The sequence below is a fragment of the Geotrypetes seraphini genome, chromosome 4 (assembly GCF_902459505.1).
Source record: "Geotrypetes seraphini chromosome 4, aGeoSer1.1, whole genome shotgun sequence".
NCBI classification, from domain to species: domain Eukaryota; kingdom Metazoa; phylum Chordata; class Amphibia; order Gymnophiona; family Dermophiidae; genus Geotrypetes; species Geotrypetes seraphini.
In genome coordinates, this window is record NC_047087.1 from 10,776,412 (window position 1) to 10,796,026 (window position 19,615).

Sequence of the window (19,615 nt, forward strand, 5' to 3'; positions counted from 1 at the left end):
GGAAGGGGAGGAGAGAGATGGAAGATGGATGGTTAGCACGGAGAAAGAAGAAAACGGCAAATGGGCAGGAGACCCTGGCAAGTGAGTTATCAGAAGACAACCAGAGCCTGGGACCAACAAAAGGTAGAAAAAAAATAATTTTATTTTCTGTTTTGTGATTACAATATTTATTTTGTTTACACCACAGAGCCGGTGTGAGGTTGGAGACGGTGTAACCCTAGATTTCTGCTAAGACTAAGCCTTAGTCACTTAAGAGGTTCTTTTACTAAGGTGCGCATTTAGCGCGCTAAATCGGTTAGCGTACCTTAATAAAGAGACCCTTAAATATCTTAATTTAAAATGTGGCCCACGACTTAGCCTTTTTTTCAGATTTCGGCTCCTTATGTGATTGCGTTTCACACCCCTGCTTTAAAAAGTCCCGGGTACATGTCACTATAACCCACCCACCTGTACACCATAACAAAAGATGTCCTGCAGGTGTCATCTTTATGTAGGAACAGTAGGTTTTGGGGGGGGGCTCATCATACAATATAAGCAGGTGCCTTCCGGCCAGGGGTACTGGATTTACTGTGCCACAGGCCGCAACGTTTGCGAGACACTGCCTTCGAGTGTCCCTCTGATCTGCTGAGCTGTGTCTGTGGACATCTGAAGCTGGAACCAGTGTTCCCGCTAAGCTGCGCTGGCGCACAAAATACTACATCGCAGCGCACAAGTTTCACGTCACAGCGCACACTCGAGCGGAGGTGAGAGGAAGCGGCGGCGGTCTGCCCTGATCGCCTAAGATGCAGCAGCGGCGGCTCCTTTCATGATCCCCGGGGATCATGAAAGGAGCCGCCGCTGCTGCATCTTAGGCGATCAGGGCAGACCGCCGCCGCTTCCTCTCACCTCCGCTCGAGTGTGCGCTGTGACGTGAAACTTGTGCGCTGCGATGTACTATTTTGTGCGCCAGCGCAGCTTAGCGGGAACACTGAACAAGGCTGGAATGTACTGCTTCTTTCACATCTTTGGGTGATAGGAGGGGGGGGGGGGGATCGGTGACGACTGGGGGAGTAAAGGGGGGGTCATACCTTAATCCCTCCAGTGGTCACCTAGTCAGTTTGGGCCCCTTTTTGACTCTTACTCATGTTTAAAATAGGTCTAGCCCCAAACGTTTAAATGGTGCCCTGGACGTTTCGTTGAAAGTTTGATTACTCTGCAGAACATCCAAGTTCTAAGCACGCCAAAAACGGTGACACGTCAAAACCGCGCAGGACACTGGCACGCCGGCAATCGTGCGTAGGACTTCTGTGTGCCGCATTTAAAGTGTTCCTGTTAGCGCTCAGAGGGGGGATTTGGAGGGGAACCCCCCCCACTAAACTAACAAGTGTTCGTGCTCACATTGGGGAGGGGTGTGGGGGGGGGGAACCTCCCCACTGTACTGAAAACTGCTGATTACCCTAAAACCAAAGGATAATGGCAGTTTACAATGTAATGGGGTTTTTTCCTTCCCCTCCCCCACACCACCCCCTACGGAAGCGCAAACACTTATCAGTTTACTGGGGGGGGTTCCGCCCCCACACCAGACCCCCCCCCCACTCACAGCGGTAACAGGAACACTTTGAATGCGACGTGCTGAAGTCCTGCACGGGATACGTGGTGCGCCAATATCCCACGCGCTTTCATTACGGAACCGCCAAAAACATGCCCCCTTAAGATTTAGATGCACAGCAGATAAAACGACCAGAACGACGTCTGGAAAACCAGTTTCAAAAACGGCCACTTGGACATTTTGACTAGAAAGATGTTCAACTGCCAGTTTCTGCGGTCTTTCGGACGTCGAAATGAGCCCCCCTCACGTACGCCGACGGTGCCTTTGCCCTCACTTCCTTACCGCTGTGACTGCGCATATGTATCTCCAGCGAGCTGGCACTGGGGCAGCTCTTCTTGCACAGCGGAAAGGGACAGACGCGCTCGTTGGGGTACGACTCCTTGGGTTTCTCTTCCACCGATGGCGAGCTGGCACTTTGGCGGCTTGCGCAATAATACATCAGATGCGCCTGCAGGTTCCTCTCGCTCCGGTACCAGATACCACAGTCCTTGCAGGGAAAGACATCCTCTGGAGCAAAGACAAAGAGACTATAAGTGATCTGAAATTTGTCCTCCCCTCACCCTCCTTTCCTTTCCAGATAAAGTGCAGATGTTCACCGCCTACCTAGGCCCTTAGGGAGAGTCAGAGGAAAATGGATGCAGACCTAAGAACCCCCCTGACCTTCACTCAAGCTTCTTAAAACATTTCATTCTATGTATTTCCTTTCTAGCACAGCTGGTAAAGCATTGATATCCTAAAAGGAGCACCTTTGAGAATATACTAATAAGAAAAATAATCCTAATTCCCACCTGTCAACATCCCCTCCTGTACCTTGCCCAGTCCTCCCTCCCTCCCCCCAGGACAGAAACCCATGGCCCAGTGAAGGAAGTGAGTGGGTCTGACCTTTTTCTACAGACTTACATGTCCCAACACTGCTGCCACCAATTAACCCCCCCCCACCCCCACCCACCGGAAATACAGAGGAGAGATTTACAGAGGAGGAAGCCAGTGGTGTTGGAAGTTACACTGTTCCTGGGGAAGAAAGGAAGCAGGAAACAGCTGCAAATGCGCTGGCAGCATCAGGCCAGAGGATACAACGGAGACAGACTCTGGGCGTCTTCGCTCGCCCTCTGCTCAGACTTACTGTTAACCACTGCTGTAGCCAGTATGGCAGCCATGCCAGCCTGCTGGGGGAGCAGCTGGATCTCCGAGTGCAGCTGAGCAGGGTAGGTGGGCTCGGGCTTCACCTCGTGGCTCGGGACGGCCAGGGGCTCCGACAGCAAGCAGGCGCTGATGGCGTCGGCCTTGCACACGTCCGCTGTGATCTTGCACCAGATTTCCTCACCTGGCAGTCCAGAACGGATAGAGCGAACAAAAACAAGGGCAAAACAAGAAATGATTAGTCAGAATAAACCAGTCAGGCAAAGCGGAGACACAAACAACTCCCTGTGTACGAATTCTCAGGAAGAGTCATTTTCAAAGGTAAAACAGCGCTTTACGATATTGGCGTATGAAAAATGCCTGCTTGATATTTAATAATATCATACGTAAAATGTATAGCCTGCCACATTCAGCTTATCAAACCGCCCAGAGCAGGTTACAGCATAAACCCCAAAACAGTCATCATATTACAAAACTAACAATGCTAACCCTCAAGGGACTTTGGTGCTCTCCCCCCTACCCCGCTGCAATCAGGTATCTCTCTCTTCACCCTCCCCACAACCTTTGATCCAGTATCTCCCCCTCCTGCTGGACCAGGTGAGGCCCTAGCTCAGGGCACTGATGATAAACATAGAAACATGATGGCAGATAAAGGCCAAATGGCCCATCCAGTCTGCCCATCCGCAGAATCCACTATCTCCTCCTTTCCCTATTGGCTAAGGCTCTTAACATTTGCATCTCCTCTTCTCATAGGCTAAGGCTCTTTACACCTGCATTGTGAGGTCATAGAGCTTTATAGTTATAGAAACATGATGGCAGATAAAGGCCAAATGGCCCATCCGCAGCATCCACTATCTCCTGCTATCCCTATTGGCTAAGGCTCTTAACATTTGCATCTCCTCTTCCTATTGGCTAAGGCTCTTTATACCTGCATTGTGAGGTCATAGAGCTTCTTGGTTATAGAAACGTAACGGCAGATAAAGGGCAAATGGCCCATCCAGTCTGCCCATCCGCAGCATCCACTATTTCCTCCTCTCCCTAAGAGATCCCACGTGCCTATCCCCATGCTTTCTTGAATTCAGACATAGTAACTTCTTCCGGGAGCCTATAAAAAAGTATTTCCTTAGATTACTCCTGAACCTATCACCTCTTAACTTCATCTCAGTCTGGCATCATCCCCTCTAGAAATCTGAAGGTAGACCACACTGGGATTTTGGCGCCCTAGTCCAGGGCCTCACCTGGTTGAGCCGGATCTGCCCACACAACATTTCAAGATAGGGTAAAGAGGTGGGACGTGATACATCACTTCTTCTGAATTTCACAACTACTAAAAATGATGAAGCTTGAAGGTGATAGAATAGAAATTGCAGAATTTTAATCTTTCAGCCCTTTGGTAAACAAGGAAGCAACTAGCAGTGAAGAAATACTCCACCGAATAGCAATCAGTGGCTCTCTAATGAAAGTTCTTGACAAGGTATTTCAACCGAAGATCAGACTCATTTTCTTAGTGGTCAATTACAGACTGGAAAGTTGGACATTATGGAAACGAGACGAGACAGAGAGAGGACTCACTCATTTGAACTGGTGCTGGAGAAGGATTCTGTGTGTGTTGTTGACTGCCGGGAGAACTAACAAATTGATTTTGGACGAGATCAGACCAGATATGTCATGCAAAGCCCACATACTATATATACTTGAATATAAGCCGACCCGAATATAAACCGAGGTAACATTTCTTCCCTCCCAAAGGAGGAAAAAAGGTGGACTCAAATATAAACCAGGGGGTTAATATTCAAGTACCCTGTCTTGTCCGGCTCTGCACCCAGCCCCAACTCCCTCCTTGGCTCTGCACCCTGTCCCGCTCCCTGGCTCTGCACCCCGTCCCCCCCTCCCTGCCAAACTGAGGGGATTTTTTTTCGTGTTTGTGTAAAGGGATCATAGCATTGGCGGGTTCCTGTTGATGCAGTGTAACCAGGGAAGGTCTTTGCCTCTTCAGTGTGAGATTGTGAACTTATGCGCTGGAAGGAGCTGATTAACTGCTGTTGAATCTGCAGCAGGAGCAGGATTACAACAGAAATTCAGCTAAGTCTGGTTTTCACTACATTTGCACTTTGCCTGGGCTTGAATCCGCTTCCAACATACTACGGGACTGACCGATAAGCCACGCTGTGCCTTTTGACACAAACATAGTAATTGAGTGTTTTCAAAGAATTGCCACACTCAAGGTTTGTTTTTTTTAAACCTACAAAGCCAAATGTGTGAGTGTGTGTGTGTGCACACATTGGTACATGTAAGAAGGACCATAGTTTTGGCGGGTGTCAGTTGTCTCACACTGGTGCCAGTTTAAGGGGGTTTAATCAACGTGTGGTTTTTGAAGCACATTTGGGAGCATGATTGTGGGGAAACAGTGGGGAAGGATGACTGGGTACTTCTTTAGACATGGGCTTGGAGGCCTCCCCTCTCGGCTTCAGTGACACAGTCCCTCTTTTATGTGGCTCATCAGGCCCTTTGGATACCCTATAAAGTGTCACGGTAGTCAAGGGGGGGGGGGGGTGTCAGGCGTTTGTTGCAAGCAAGGTCCTTGGCATCATTATTGATTCTTCTCTCTCCCTCAATGACCACCTCAACTCCTTGGCTAAATCATGCTTTTTCAGCCTCCACATGCTGAGGAAAGTAAGATCTTATTTTCGCCAACAACATTTCGCCGTCCTTGTCTAATCCATCATCCTCTCCAAATTAGACTACTGCAATGCCATCTACTTAAGCCTATCAAAAAAAGTATTCAAAGACTCCAGCTAATCCAGAATACTGTAGCCAACTTGATCTTTGCAAAACGCAAGTCTGACCATGTCTCCCCACTCCTAGCCAAACTTCACTGGCTCCCAGTGATTTCCAGAATCCATTTCAAATGTTCCTGCCTGGCTTTTAAGATCATTCATGGCATCCTTCCTCCCTTAATCCCACTATCTTATAACTCCTCGAGTCCTGACTCTGCCAGACCCGCCCAAAGGTATAAACTATCCTTCCCCTCTCTACACGGTATTCGCTATGCAGGCAAACTGGGAAAATCCCTTCTCTTCAGAATCACAGGTCTTTGGAATGACCTTACTACCCCGCTGTGGAACCTGGGCTCCCTCCACTTATTCCGCAAGCAACTGAAAACCTGGCTTTTCACTAAAATGTAATTCTATCCCCCCTTACTCTTCTCTTCTATATATAAGTTCATGTAAACCTTTTTTTTCCTTCTCTTCCTATATTTTAAGTTCTTGTAAACCGTGCCGAGCTCCACATCCGTGGAGATGATGCGGTATATAAACTTAAGGTTTAGTTTAGTTGGGACCTTTCAACATATTTTATTTGCCTGTTCTTGTGTGCAATTGTTTTGGAAATCAGTATGGGAAAGAGTTTTAGCTCTTTTTAAACTTCATATTTCACTAACTTACAGGCTGGTGGTTTTGCGGTCTGTGGCAGAGGCTGTTATTTGATGTTTAGCGAATTAGCAAAATTTTAACTTGCTGGAAGAATAGTTCTGGTGGAATGCTGTTGGTTGGTACGAAAGTATGGAGACGTGGCTGCTTTAAGACAGAAGTGTTTGCCATATTTCTGGGGTGGAGCCCATTGACTGCATTTATTGAGACACAAGAACGGTCATGTACCTTTCCTTTTATTTGACTTCTTTACACATCCAGGGTGGGTGGGTGGGGGGAGGGGAATGTATTATTGTTTGTTATACTTAATTACAGTGGTGCCTCACACAACGAACTTAATCCGTTCCAGGAGCAAGTTTGTTATGTGAAACGTTCGTTGTGTGAAACGCGTTTTCCCATAAGAATACATGTAAAACAAAATAATTCGTTCTGCAGCCCTGTTTTCCCATAAGAATACATATAAAAGAAAATAATTCGTTCTGCAGCCCTACATTTCCCTCCCTCCACCTCACCTTATATGCAGAGTTTGCCAGCTTTCTTTTTCACCCAGCCGCACGCTTTCAAAAAGCTGTGCACGCGCAGCTGCTGAAGTTGATCAATGTTCTCCTCTCCTGCAACTTCCGGTTTCCGGTTGCGTCAGAGGAGAAGATTGAACAACAGAGCATGCGCGCATGTGCTGCTCTTTGAAAGTGTGTGGCTGGCCGAAAAAGAAAGCCGGAAAACTCGGCATCTAAGGTAAGGTGGAGGGAGATGATGGAACACTGCATTCAGACAGGAGGGTGCTGCTGTTCCCGGCTTCGGCGAGAGTAGTTCTGCCCCCCCCCCGGGCCCCTCGGGCGACTTCGTTGTGTGAAACGAAGTTCGTTATAGGGAGCAAGACAAAAAGTTCGTTATGCGCAGCGTTCGCTGTACGAGGCGTCCGTTATGCGAGGCACCACTGTATCTATATTATTGAAATTAAATATGCACTTCTTTTGTTAATTATGGGGAGGAGGGGGGAGAAATTATTGGTTTTTTTTTATTATTTGTGTATTTAAAGTGTGTTCTGTGTAGAGTTTATGTTTAAATTCATTGTATGGCACTGTTAACATTTGAAAATTAATAAAGATTTATAAAAAAAAAAAAAAGTCGGGTTTGTTAAATTCTTATTGTCAGATTGATGTATAAATGTATAAAACTTGGCTTGGTGGATGTGGGGACGTCCTGTTATTTGTGATTTTAAAAAGTTAATTCATATTATTGAACTTAAAAAAAGGGATGATTAACAAGACTAATAATGTCATAATGTCCCTGTATCGCTCCATGGTGCGACCTCATCTGGAGTATTTCATTCAATTCTGTTTTCTTTATCTCAAGAAAGATATTGTGGTGCTAGGAAAGGTTCAAAGAAGAGCGACCAAGATGGTAAAGGGGATGGAACTTCTCTCTTATGAGGAAAGACTAAAACGGTTAGGGCTCTTCAGCTTGGAAAAGAGACGGCTGAGGGGAGATAGGATTGAAGTCTACAAAATCCGGAGTGGAGTAGAACGGGTACAAGTGGATCGATTTTTCACTCCATCTAAAATTACAAAGACTAGGAGACACTCGAAGTTACAGGGAAATACTTTTAAAACCATATTTTTTCACTCAGAGAATGTAGTAAAAGGGATTAATGTATCTGGTTTTTAAAAAAAAGGTTTAGACAAGTTCCTGGAGGAAAAGTCCATAGTCTGTAGGTTGAGACAGTACATGGGGGAAGCCACTGCTTGCCCTGGGATCGATAGCATGGATATTTGGGTTTTGGCCAGCTATTTGTGACTTGGATTCGCCTCCATGAATACAGGATCCTGGGCTTAATGGATCATTAATAATAATAATAATAATAATAACAGTTTATATACCGCAGGACCGTGAAGTTCTATGCGGTTTGCAAAGATTAAAAGATGGTACAAATAGATTGAACTTAAAGGTGGAAGCTAGTGAATAACAGCTCAAGGGATCAGTTATTGAGGAGAAAGAGTTGTACGGGTCAGCTGCCTAGATATTTCAGGAACAGATATGTTTTTAGGCGTTTCCTGAATTCCCCATAAGTAGTAGTCTGATCCAGTAGTCTTATGTTCTTATATCAAGTCGCTGGGACTTAACACATACTTATTTTGTACCTAGGGTAATGAAGCATTAAGAGACAGAGTCCCAAGGAGCTGCAGTGGGAATCCAACTCAAAACTCTAACTATTAGGCCACTCCTCCATTCACGATCATCAAACTATAATACACAATCTGAGGTTTCAAATGCTTCCTCAACTGGACATAATCATTCAGCATTTTCAGCACCTGAAAACCGCCAGGCCTTTATTTTTCCCCGAGTTAAACTCCTGAACCGATGGGGGCTGCAGATTATGATCATTCTGAGTCGTGAATAAATTCATGACTGTATTACCTCTATGGGTGTAATTTTATGCACAGCAGAGGGGAGAGGTTTGAAAATACACACAAACTTTTCTAACAGGTCTCTCTCATTTGCTGCAAAATGTCTTTAGGCCAAAAGCAGAGCTTCTCTTGCAGTCTTTGGGGAAGGGGGATCCAGAGAGATGGTCCGAAAGCAGTCCCTACTACAGAGAGAAACCCAGATTCCTGTTTGGAGAGAAAAAACGAAGTGTCCTTTTTACAGCTCTCTTATTAAACCCAAGAATTCTGTGGATCTGATAACCATGCATCCCGTTAAATGCCACTGAAAACGATTTCAGCCTATGGAGCATGGAACCGAAGGGTCGCTCCTTTCAAATTGTAGGGAAAGAGGTGGAGTGAGCTACTCTTCATATATTCAGCACCGATTGCTTTCTAGAGACCGATGATGACCATATAATCATAACTTAAGCACCGTAGCCGGCATTTTAAAAGGATGACGATCACGGTGTTTAAATATCAGCTCACGTATTCTTGAGGTGAACAGTCAGGTGTGTTTTGCACCCAGCTGTGCTACATTCTTTGGCAGGATTTGGACTGGAGCAGGGGGAACTGATGACCAGAGGCCAGGCTGCGGTTGCTTTAATCCCCCAGAAAGCCATCCAGGATTACTTAAGAGCAATAATGGAAATCTCCACCTAAATGACAACTACTGGCAGACTGCAGAGCTCCCGTGCACACGGTGATTATACTCTGGTCTGAACTAAATAGAAGCCTTTGCACAGGCGCTAACATTCGGGGCAGGGGGGAGGGTGCAGGTGTGAAAAGTAGCGCCACCTGTCAGGGTTACTCCCTTCCACCATGACAACTTAAGTGAAGCAGGGCTCTTGCACTGATAATTCCCCAGGAGTGCCAGCAGGTGGCAGTGCTGCAACCTGACCTACAGATGAGTTTTCCAGACACAGGCCTAGATTCACTAAACTCACCCATCTGGGTTGTTGTCGGGCAATTCTTGGCCGAGTTTTGCCAAGCGACCGATACACAACAGATTCTACATGCAAATGATCTGATCGGACGCACGCTCTAGCAATCGAGACGCACGCGCAGATTCTCCTTGTTGGTTGTAGATGCGGTTTGCACAGGCGCTTGCTCTTCGCTCAAGCGAGCTCAAAAGAAAGGGGGAGGGGTGGCTGCAGTTTACTTGCTGGCCCTACGAGTGGACCTTTTTAAAAGGAATGATTTCAATTTTTGTGCAGCCAGATTACGGAACGGAACACGCTGTAAACTAGCGGGTTAAAACCACGGCTTTGCACTGCGGTTTTGCAGAATATATGAAAAGGGAATTCGTATGCATAGGTATAGATATTTTACAGTTTTATTTTGATGTTTGTTTTATAAGGGGTTGTAACCTCGATATTGAGATTTCAGGGCGGAAGAGAGCAGGAGAGTCGGCAAGGACAGCAAGCAACTGGTCCTCAGCAGTCGCTTCATTTCGGATCGGTCGCTTAGTAAATCAATGGCTTCCTACTTATGCATGCCATTTCCCCTCATTTGCAAGGGCGGATCGGATCGGGCAGGAGATTTGATCGGGCAGCAGTTTAGTGAATCGGATCGGGGAACTGGTTTTGCGATCGTCGGGACAAATCGGAAGCTTTCGTGAATCTAGCCCACAGAAGTCCTGCCTCCTCCTCCCCCCCTTGCTCCCACCACTTCTAACCAGGGTGGATGACTTCTCCACTAGCTTACAATTAATACTGAAGTGAGGTCAGCCGAATAAAGCAGTCGGAGATAAGCCCTTGCCTGCTGTGGCCTATCTTATCAATTCCTAGCGGGTCTTTCTACCTACAAAGTTACATAGTAAATGACACAGAAACATGACGGCAGATAAAGGCCAAATGGCCCATCCAGTCTGCCCATCCACAGGAACCCATTATCTCTTTCTCTCTCTGAGAGATCCCACCTGCCTATCCCAGTCTGCCCAACAAGGTGGCCAGAGCTGTACCTGTTGCTCCGTGCAGGTTACGCCTCTCTATGTGCGCATTTAAGCTTGGTTGTAACACTATCTTCTTTCTGTTTAAGAAACCCTAGCATTGCCAGACTTCCTCTTTAACAAAAGAGGACACCTGGCTTCGTCCCATTCCGCCCCGTCCCCATACGAACCTACGGTCTCCTTTCCTGAGCTCGAGGCAGCGTCCTGGGGGGCCTTTGCGTGTGCGTATGACATCATCGCTTTGACGTCCACCCATGCGCAGAGAGCCTCCAGATGCGGCCCCGAGCTCGGGGACTTCCAAAACCCCTCCCGGCACCTGGACATTCCTCTAAAACAGAGCACATGTCCAAGTAACCCTATTTTTTGATTCTATCACTTCCTCCAGCGGTTGAGCATTCCAGGCACCCACCCATCCTCTCCATGATGTCACTCCTAAACGGACCCCCTGCAACCTCAATTAACGCTCTCTACTTTGGCAATTTCCTGGTCTCTGGCAAAGGCATCTGTATCACACCTCCTTTGCCTCTAGGGACACATATTCTGAACTTCAAGTTAGAGAATGACACGGTGGCGGTTTACCCGCGGCCACCGCATTTTAGCCGCGGGTCACCCGCCGAAAACGGGGAAGAAAACTAGCAGTCGCTGCGGCGACGGGGACAAGGCCATTCACCGCCCGCAGGGCGGTGAATGGGTCTTGTCCCCGCAGTGAGGCATGAAGGATCGCACGGTCCCCGCAGCTCACACCCGCCTGCCCAATCGATTCTAGTGTTTAGCCAGCTCTCTCCCTTCTCCTCACCTTAGTTTGTAGATTTTCTTTTTCGGCAACCCGCACGCTATCAAAGAGCCGCTGCTGCTCAGTTTCGATCTTCTGCTCTGACGCAACCGGAAACAGGAAGTTGCAGCAGAGCAGAAGATTGAACACTGAGCAGCCGCGCGTGTGCGGCTCTTTGGGAAAGCGTGCAGGTCGCTGAAAAAGAAAGCCTGCTAAATAAGGTGAGGAGAAGGGAGAGAACTGGCTAAACACTAGGATCGATTGGGCAGGCGGGTGGGGGCTGCGAGGACCGTGCGATCACCCGTGTTCCCGGCTCAGACTGTAAGGAGGGAGTGAAAGGGAAAAGGATTCTGGGCCAAGGTGATGAAAACGGAAAGAAAAACCCACAGCAGGAAAGAAAGGGAAGGACAGGCAGGTGAGCCAGATGTTAGAAGCAGGGGGGGGGAAGAAAGAGGGAAAAAAGCTAGATGGGGTTGAAAAGAAGAGACACACTGGTATGGAAGAGGAAGATAGGGGAAATCTGGACACAGGAAGGTAACAGAAAGAGGGGAAATTATGTGCATGGGGCATAGGGACAGAGACAAAAAGGGGACATGCCATGGGGATGGTATATGGACACAGGGGGGGGCAATGGCAGATACATAGGGGAGATATTAGAAAAGTATATAAAATCGTACCCGTTTGAGGCTTTTATGTATGCAGCGGTGACGGTGACGGGGTGGTGAATGGGGTTGCAGTGGCGGTGACGGGGTGGTGAATGGGGTGGCAGTGGCGGTGACGGGGCGGTGAAGGGAATGACGGTGACGGGGCGGTGCAGAGGATGGTGAGATGGGGACGGGGCGGTGACGGGGACCAATTTTTTCACCGTGTCATTCTCTACTTCAAGTCTCAGCCCCTTAACCCTCCATCCCCCCAAGTACAAAATTTAGATTGTGAGGAGAACATACTTGCATATAATAAATGTACACAGCGTTGGCTGTACCGTAGAAAATCATTATATCCAATCCATTATCTTATCCTTCACATACATTTTTGAGTGTAAATCGCAGACTATTTCTGTCACCTTCCTCTGAACCACTTCAAGTCTTTTTACCTCCATATATGCTGGGAGGTGAGAAGCTGATATGCACGGACGGGGAGAGGGAATTTGGGGTGATAGTGTCCGAAGATCTAAAGGCGAAAAAACTGTGTGACAAGGCAGTGGCTGCTGCCAGAAGGATGCTGGGCTGTATAAAGAGAGGCGTAGTCAGTAGAAGGAAGAAGGTGTTGATGCCCCTGTACAGGTCATTGGTGAGGCCCCACTTGGAGTATTGTGTTCAGTTTTGGAACCGTATCTGGCGAAAGACGTAAGAAGACTTGAGGCGGTCCAGAGGAGGGCGACAAAAATGATAGGAGTCTTGCGCCAGAAGACGTATGAGGAGAGACTGGAAGCTCTGAATATGTATACCCTAGAGGAAAGGAGAGACAGGGGAGATATGATTCAGACGTTCAAATACTTGAAGGGTATTAACGTAGAACAAAATTTTTTCCAGAGAAAGGAAAATGGTAAAACCAGAGGACATAATTTGAGGTTGAGGGGTGGTAGATTCAGGGGCAATGTTAGGAAATTCTACTTTACGGAGAGGGTAGTGGATGCCTGGAATGTGCTCCAGAGAGATGTGGTGGAGAGTAAAACTGTGACTGAGTTCAAAGAAGCGTGGGATGAACACAGAAGATTTAGAATCAGAAAATAATATTAAATATTGAACTAGGCCAGTACTGGGCAGACTTGCACGGTCTGTGTCTGTATATGGCCGTTTGGTGGAGGATGGGCTGGGGAGGGCTTCAGTGGCTGGGAGGGTGTAGATGGGCTGGAGTAAGTCTTAACAGAGATTTCGGCAGTAGGAACCCAAGCACAGTACTGGGTAGAGCTTTGGATTTTTGCCCAGAAATAGCTAAGAAAAAAAATTAAAAAATTTAAATTGAATCATGTTGGGCAGACTGGATGGACCATTCGGGTCTTTATCTGCCATCATCTACTATGTTACTATGTTACTCCATGCTATTCGTACAAAGCAGTTGCGGTTCTCCTCCTCTGCCCTGGAGGTCTGGTGGGTTGGCTCCAAGACCCTCCCTCCACCCGGGACACCCCATACCTTTTGGTAGAAAAGTTCATCAGGAGGGACGCCCACTCCCTGCCACCTCAGGCCCTCTTCTTCAAAATGGGGGCCTAATACCATTGGCCTAATATCATAGGCACCAAAACCAGCCCAAAATCTGAGTTCGGGTTTAAGTCCAAAATTTTACCCCCTTTCCTCCCCTAACTCAAAGGCCTTTCCCAGGCCTACCTTAACAACTCCTGCTGGTCTAAAGGTCTCCTCAGGAGAAGGAACGTACCCTACTCATTCCTACCCAGTCCTGCTCAGTCAAATTGCTAACGAGACTGCGGTGGGAAGTCCTGGTAGTCATTTTCAGATGGAACTAGCACTGACAGGAGCTGTTGGTTAGCAGGAGAGAATCTCCTGCCCTTGCTGGTTTCAATCTCAAAATGGCTGCCAGGACCTCCCACAGCAGCTTCAAAAGAACTCCCAGAAGCCATTTTGATCTGGAACCAGTCATGTGCAGGAACAAGAAGAAAGGAGTCCTTTGTTTCTCTATCTAGAACTTAGCAGTATTTGCAGTACTGAAGTGAGTGTTATGTTATGTTATGTAGACATTTATTTGCTCATTTATTTAGCCCAAAGGAGCCCAGAACAGGTTACAAGGTCCATTCACAATATGTTCGAGACATGACTGACAATAAAGACATGACAAAATAAAACACATTACACTATTCGGCATCTGGGTGAGAGTGGGTGGCACAGTTATGCTGAACTCTGAATGATCGGGTAGTGGAGGTGCTGAGATTCTGAGGTGGCTCCTTTCCTAGACCTTACAACATAGTGGGAGATGAATTTTCTACCTAGTTCCTGGCTATATTCTGAAAACCTGACTGCATGATGTGTCCAGGGTGTGACCCGTTTAATCCCAGCATAGCTCCAGAGTGTGAACAGAACAGGGACTGAAAGCAAGCCCAGAACGGAATATCTGCATAAATCTTCCAAGAATAGAAGGGTCTGAATATAAGAAAAAGCACAAACTTGTGGATTGGAGAGAGGTGGCAGGCAAGGACAGGTCTTTCCTGGTGACCTGGACCCTCTGGCTCCATCTGCCCATGTACCTCTCCGACTGTGTGCACGGTATGTCTCTGTGCCCGACTGCGGGGCTGGGTTTAGGATGAAAGGGCAGAGGCTAGACACTCACCTTTCCTGTATAGTACAGCGTTGGCATCCGCTTCAGTGGCAACCAAGGGCAGCATGGAGAACCAGCAGTGTTCCTCCTCCAGGGCCAGGCTCATCGCAGGGCTCTGTCACAGGGGAGAAACAGGAGAAAGAAGGCGTGAAAGAGTTGCCCCTCCATATGCAGACACTAATATCCTGCTCTTTGCATCCCTTTTGGAACACTCACCCATCTTTCTAAAACGCCATTTTGCCACACGTGGACTCATGAGCTGCGCAGACATGAGCCCTCCCCGTTTCAGCTGAATCGCTGCAGACGTGTCTACAGAAGAGCTCGTCCATCTGTAACATACATGCTTGTAGCAGCATCATGCATGCAAAGTTATTTCCCAAAACCGCAGTGTGCAGCTGGTGGAATGAGCTCCTTATCGGTTGCATAACTGAGCTATGACAGACACGGGTGATTCGAGAGCACGATAAGGGCTGCATGTCACAGTCTAAGGTCCAGTAGGGAGGGGTTTGTCAGCTTAACTAGTTTAGTAAGATGGAAACCACAAGGTCTGAATTTCCCGCCCTTTGCAGGGCTCGAAATTACATTTATAACCAGGTTCGAACATTAGGCGATTCATTGTAGAACCAGCCACATCCATTTAAAAAGTGAAATTTGAGAAATTACTCACCCCTTTTACAAAACCACAAGAGCGGTTTTTAGCGCAGGCCGGTGAGCTGAATGCTCTGCGCTGATCCCGACGCTCATAGAGCGCCGACCCGAGCTAAAAACCACTATTGTAAAAGAGGGGGTTATTTATTTTAAATTCTTTATACCCGCTTACCTAAGCGGTTCACAAAGATACATACTGTGAAATAACAAATATTACAATCATAAAATTCATCAACAAATCATTTAGCAAAAGGCCTCTGCCAACAAAGTTGTTTTTAAAAACCTTCTTAAATTTCTGGAGCTCAGGTTATTCCATAAGAGCACTCCTGCCACTGAGATAATAGAAAGCCTTATTTTCTCATAATGCACAGTCGTAAGTCCTTTCTGACCTCAAAGATCTGGTCTAAACCCACCTGAAGGAACACGCCTATGGCCACCGGGGTTTAACTTTGCATTTCGCACCATACGAGTACATGTGTACCCCCAGGACTCCGCCCGGCTGCATCCCCAGGGGGGGGGGGCGATTCTATAACCAGAGGGCTCCATTTAGGTGCGCAGTAGGGGGACTATTCTATAATGGAAACACGGCAACGCCTAGTGTAACACGGTATCAAGGCGCTTCATTTATTTATTTTTAAAAATGTATAAACCACTTAAAATCTAGGCGGTGGACACAAGCAAACAGCAAAAACAAAGGTCTAGGGCTAAAGCATACTACTCTTGACGTCTTCAGCATCTCTCAACCCTAGAGGAAGTAGCAGAACCTCAGATATGACGATGACCAACCCCAGAGCAACAGAATGTGACAGGGATGTGCATAACTCGCAGTATTCCGAAAGTTTATGCAGATAAGTGGAAGCCCCACCCATGTCTGCCTATGCTCCGCCCATGTGAATGCCCCTCATAGAAACCTAGAAGATGACGGCAGATAAGGGCCTTAGCCCATCAGGTCTGCCCACTCTACTGACCCACCCCCAAGTCTACTATCCTAGGGATCCCACTCCTGGTGACAGGTTCCCTTGGCTTAACCCTCTAAGGGATCCCACATGGGCATCCCATTTGCTCTTAAATTCTTGCACCCTGTTTGCCTCGATCACCTGCACCGGGAGCTCGTTCCAAGGATCAACCACTCTCTCGGTGAAGAAATACTTTCTGGTGTCTGCAGCAGCCACTCTCTCCTCCTCTCCCTATTGGCTAAGGCTCTTAACATTTGCATCTCCTCTTCCTATAGGCTAAGGCTCTTTACACCTGCATTGTGATGTCATAGAACTTTCTGATTATAGAAACCTAGAAGATGACGGCAGATAAGGGCCTTAGCCCATCAGGTCTGCCCACTCTACTGACCCACCCCCAAGTCTACTATCCTAGGGATTCCACTCCTGGTGACAGGTTCCCTTGGCTTAACCCTCTAAGGGATCCCACATGGGCATCCCATTTGCTCTTAAATTCTTGCACCCTGTTTGCCTCGATCACCTGCACCGGGAGCTCGTTCCAAGGATCAACCACTCTCTCGGTGAAGAAATATGCCCTATGCAAGAGTCACATATATACAGACTAGCATCTCCATATATATGTGCTGGGATTGTAAACGTTTACCTGTCCAGTGTCATAGTAAGGGGAGTGGGAGTAGGGGGTGTTCCGGGCGGTCTTGACGGAGGCGTTGATGCCTCTCCTTCTCTCCGCCCCACATACCTCTTGAAATGTTCACTGCCGCGAGCCGCTTCTTCCACCTCTTGCTCGCAGCAGCAAACATGTCAAGAGGTACACTTGGGGGAGGGGGGGAGAGCCTCAAGCGGCAGGGAAAAGAAGGGGGTGCATGGTGTGGCGATGCCAGATGCCAGGTGTCTTCCTCTCTCGCTAGGCCACTGGGTGTATAAATGTCACAGCTCAGTTTGTGGAACTGCCCTTCTCTGGTACATAGTAACAAACTTTGCATAACAGAAGGTTTTACGTCTAGAAAGTCCTTAATCTAGCTGCGTAAACAGAGGCATTTCTGGATAGAATTATCTGTTTATGTGAACAAGTCTGACTTTGGGGAAACCAGATTAAATTATGCACATAGGGTAAAATTAGATTGTAAGCTCTTCTGAGCAGGGACTATGTTAAAATGTACAGCGCTGCGTACGCCTTCTCAGAGCTATAGAAATAATAAATAGTAGTAGTAATCAGTGGCATAGCGAGGGTGAAAGGCGCCGGGGCGGTGGTGCCCCTCCCCTCCACCTCCACACGCTCTTTCCCCACCCCTCCTGCCGCTCACACGCCGCTTCCCTTCCTCTGTAATATTCCTGGCATAAGCAGCAAATCCCAAGCTGTTGTCATGCCAGGGTCAGTTCTTCCTCTGATGTCACTTCCTAGGTGCGGGTCCAGGAAGTGACGTCAGAGAAAGAGTCGACGCGGGGGCGACCGCAGTTTGGGGGCTGCTGCTCGCGCCAGGAACGTTACAGAGCTACGGGGGAAGGGAAGCAGCGTTTACAGTGGGGGTGGGGGGTGGAGAGCAGGACGAGTGCCTGCGCCCCCCCCCTTACATGCCATTGATATTAGATGACTCGTCAAAAGTGTGCCGGACTTTGGCGCGCCGACAAGTCCTCGGTGACATTTTCACGCCACCGCTTCCAAGCCTTTCCGTTAGCGCTTTTGAGGGGGGGGGGGAAACCCCTACCACATTTACAAGTCCTCCCGCTCCCATTGGGGGTGGGGGTGGGGGGGAGGACCCTCCCTACATTTAAAACTCCTGAACAGCAAAAAACGGAAAGGAGAATGGGAATTTTCAGTGTAGTGGGGAGGGGGGGAAGACTTGTAAATGTGCTGGGTGTGTTCCCCCCCACGCCCTCCATCACAGCGCTAACTGAAAGACTTAAAAGCTGTGGAAGCGGTGGGGCGCATATGTCCTGCGTGCAAATGTCGCTGCGGGATTGTCGGCGTGCCAAAGTCCAGCGCGCTTTTGATGGTGTACCAGAAATTAAGAAGCAAAGCCAGTGCTGGACAGACTTCTAGAATATTTACCTGTGGAGATTTTGGGGGGCGGAGGGGGGGGGGGTGTTAATTTGTGCAACTGGGCAACGACAGGTGGAAATGTCAGCACTCGTATACGAAAGCCGTAACATTGCCAGGTCCACATGAGTGTGCCAACACCTCCACGCAGAAGCTGCCTGGTGTAAGGGGCAGCAGGGGAAGGTGGGGGTACACAGGAATGGAGGAAGAAAGCCCAGAGCAGCCACCGACATGTGCCTCCAATGGTATCTATTTATTCATTCATTCAATTTTCTATACCTTTCTCTCAAGGGAGCTCAGAACGGTTTACATGAATTTATTCAGGTCCTCAAGCATTTTCCCCTCTGTCCTGGTGGGCTCACAATCTCTAATGTACCTGGGGCAATGGGGGGATTAAGTGACTTGACCAAGGTCACAAGGAGCAGTCTGGGTTTGAACCCACAACCTCAGGGTGCTGAGGCTGTAGCTTTAACCACTGTGCCCCACTCTCACATATGGGGCGGAAGGGTGCTGGGCACCTCTTCAAGAGCATGAGTGGGGGAGAAAAACAAAGCAGTTATCCTTGAGAAAAGTAGCATTTTAAGAACTAAATAATACATTCAGGACTGGTTCAACCATTTCAAGGGTTTTTGCATGGAGAATGGGCTGTTATCTGTGCTTTGGGGGAGGGGGGCACAGGAAGAAAATACCATGGGGGGGGGAAGGTGGATGTAGAGGTGGAGTGCACGCCTATTGCGATCCTGTCAGCAACGCCGCATTCCGCCTCTCTGCTTTTTATGTCTCTAATGAATATTAATGAGCGGGGAGAGAGAGAAAAATTAATCTTCCTGGTTCCTGGATGGCTGTGGTAGTAACGATATGAAATCTAATTATTCCCTGCCCGATATTTCTAAACCCCTCAAACTGAGACTGACAAGCCCAGCTAGCAGCGTCTTATCACCGGCAAAGAACACTCAAAGCCTGATGGGAAAACTTTGCTGATGGTGCAAAAATACTGCTGATTTTGTATGCCTTTCCCCCCGAAATGGCTTAGTGTTCACGATCTGGGCCTGGAGAAGAGGGGCGCCTGGCACATGCATCTAGCCTGTCTCATCTAGAAGGGAAACGGCAGAGAAAGAGGAGGGGAGGGAGAGGGAGCGGCAGCTAAGTCAGAGGAGGGGGTGCAAAGGGAGTGCAGTGAGAGAAGAAAGAGACATAAGGATCTCAGTCAGAGAAGGGGTTAGATGGGGCATGGTCAGAGAAGGAGAAGGCAACGAGGAGCACAGTCAGAGCGAGAGAGGTACAGGGAGCATGGTCAGACAAGGGGGCAGATGGAGCATGATCAGAAGAAGGGGGCAGATGGAGCACGAACAGAAGGAGGGGGCAGATGGAGCATGATAAGAAGAAGGGGGGCAAATGGAGCAC

General features: G+C 48.1%; 1 protein-coding gene across 6 annotated transcripts in view; it reads right to left on the minus strand.

The window, feature by feature from the left end:
- Positions 1–19,615, minus strand: part of ZFPM1 (zinc finger protein, FOG family member 1) — a 280,395-nt gene that overhangs the window by 13,649 nt on the left and 247,131 nt on the right. For all 6 annotated transcript variants that reach the window (XM_033943694.1, XM_033943696.1, XM_033943693.1 and 3 more), the window contains 3 exons: positions 14,585–14,687; positions 2,712–2,912; positions 1,871–2,095 (listed from right to left, as the gene is read on the minus strand). In XM_033943694.1, the coding sequence (XP_033799585.1) occupies positions 1,871–2,095; positions 2,712–2,912; positions 14,585–14,687 (529 nt within the window). The remainder of the gene's footprint in view (positions 1–1,870; positions 2,096–2,711; positions 2,913–14,584; positions 14,688–19,615) is intronic.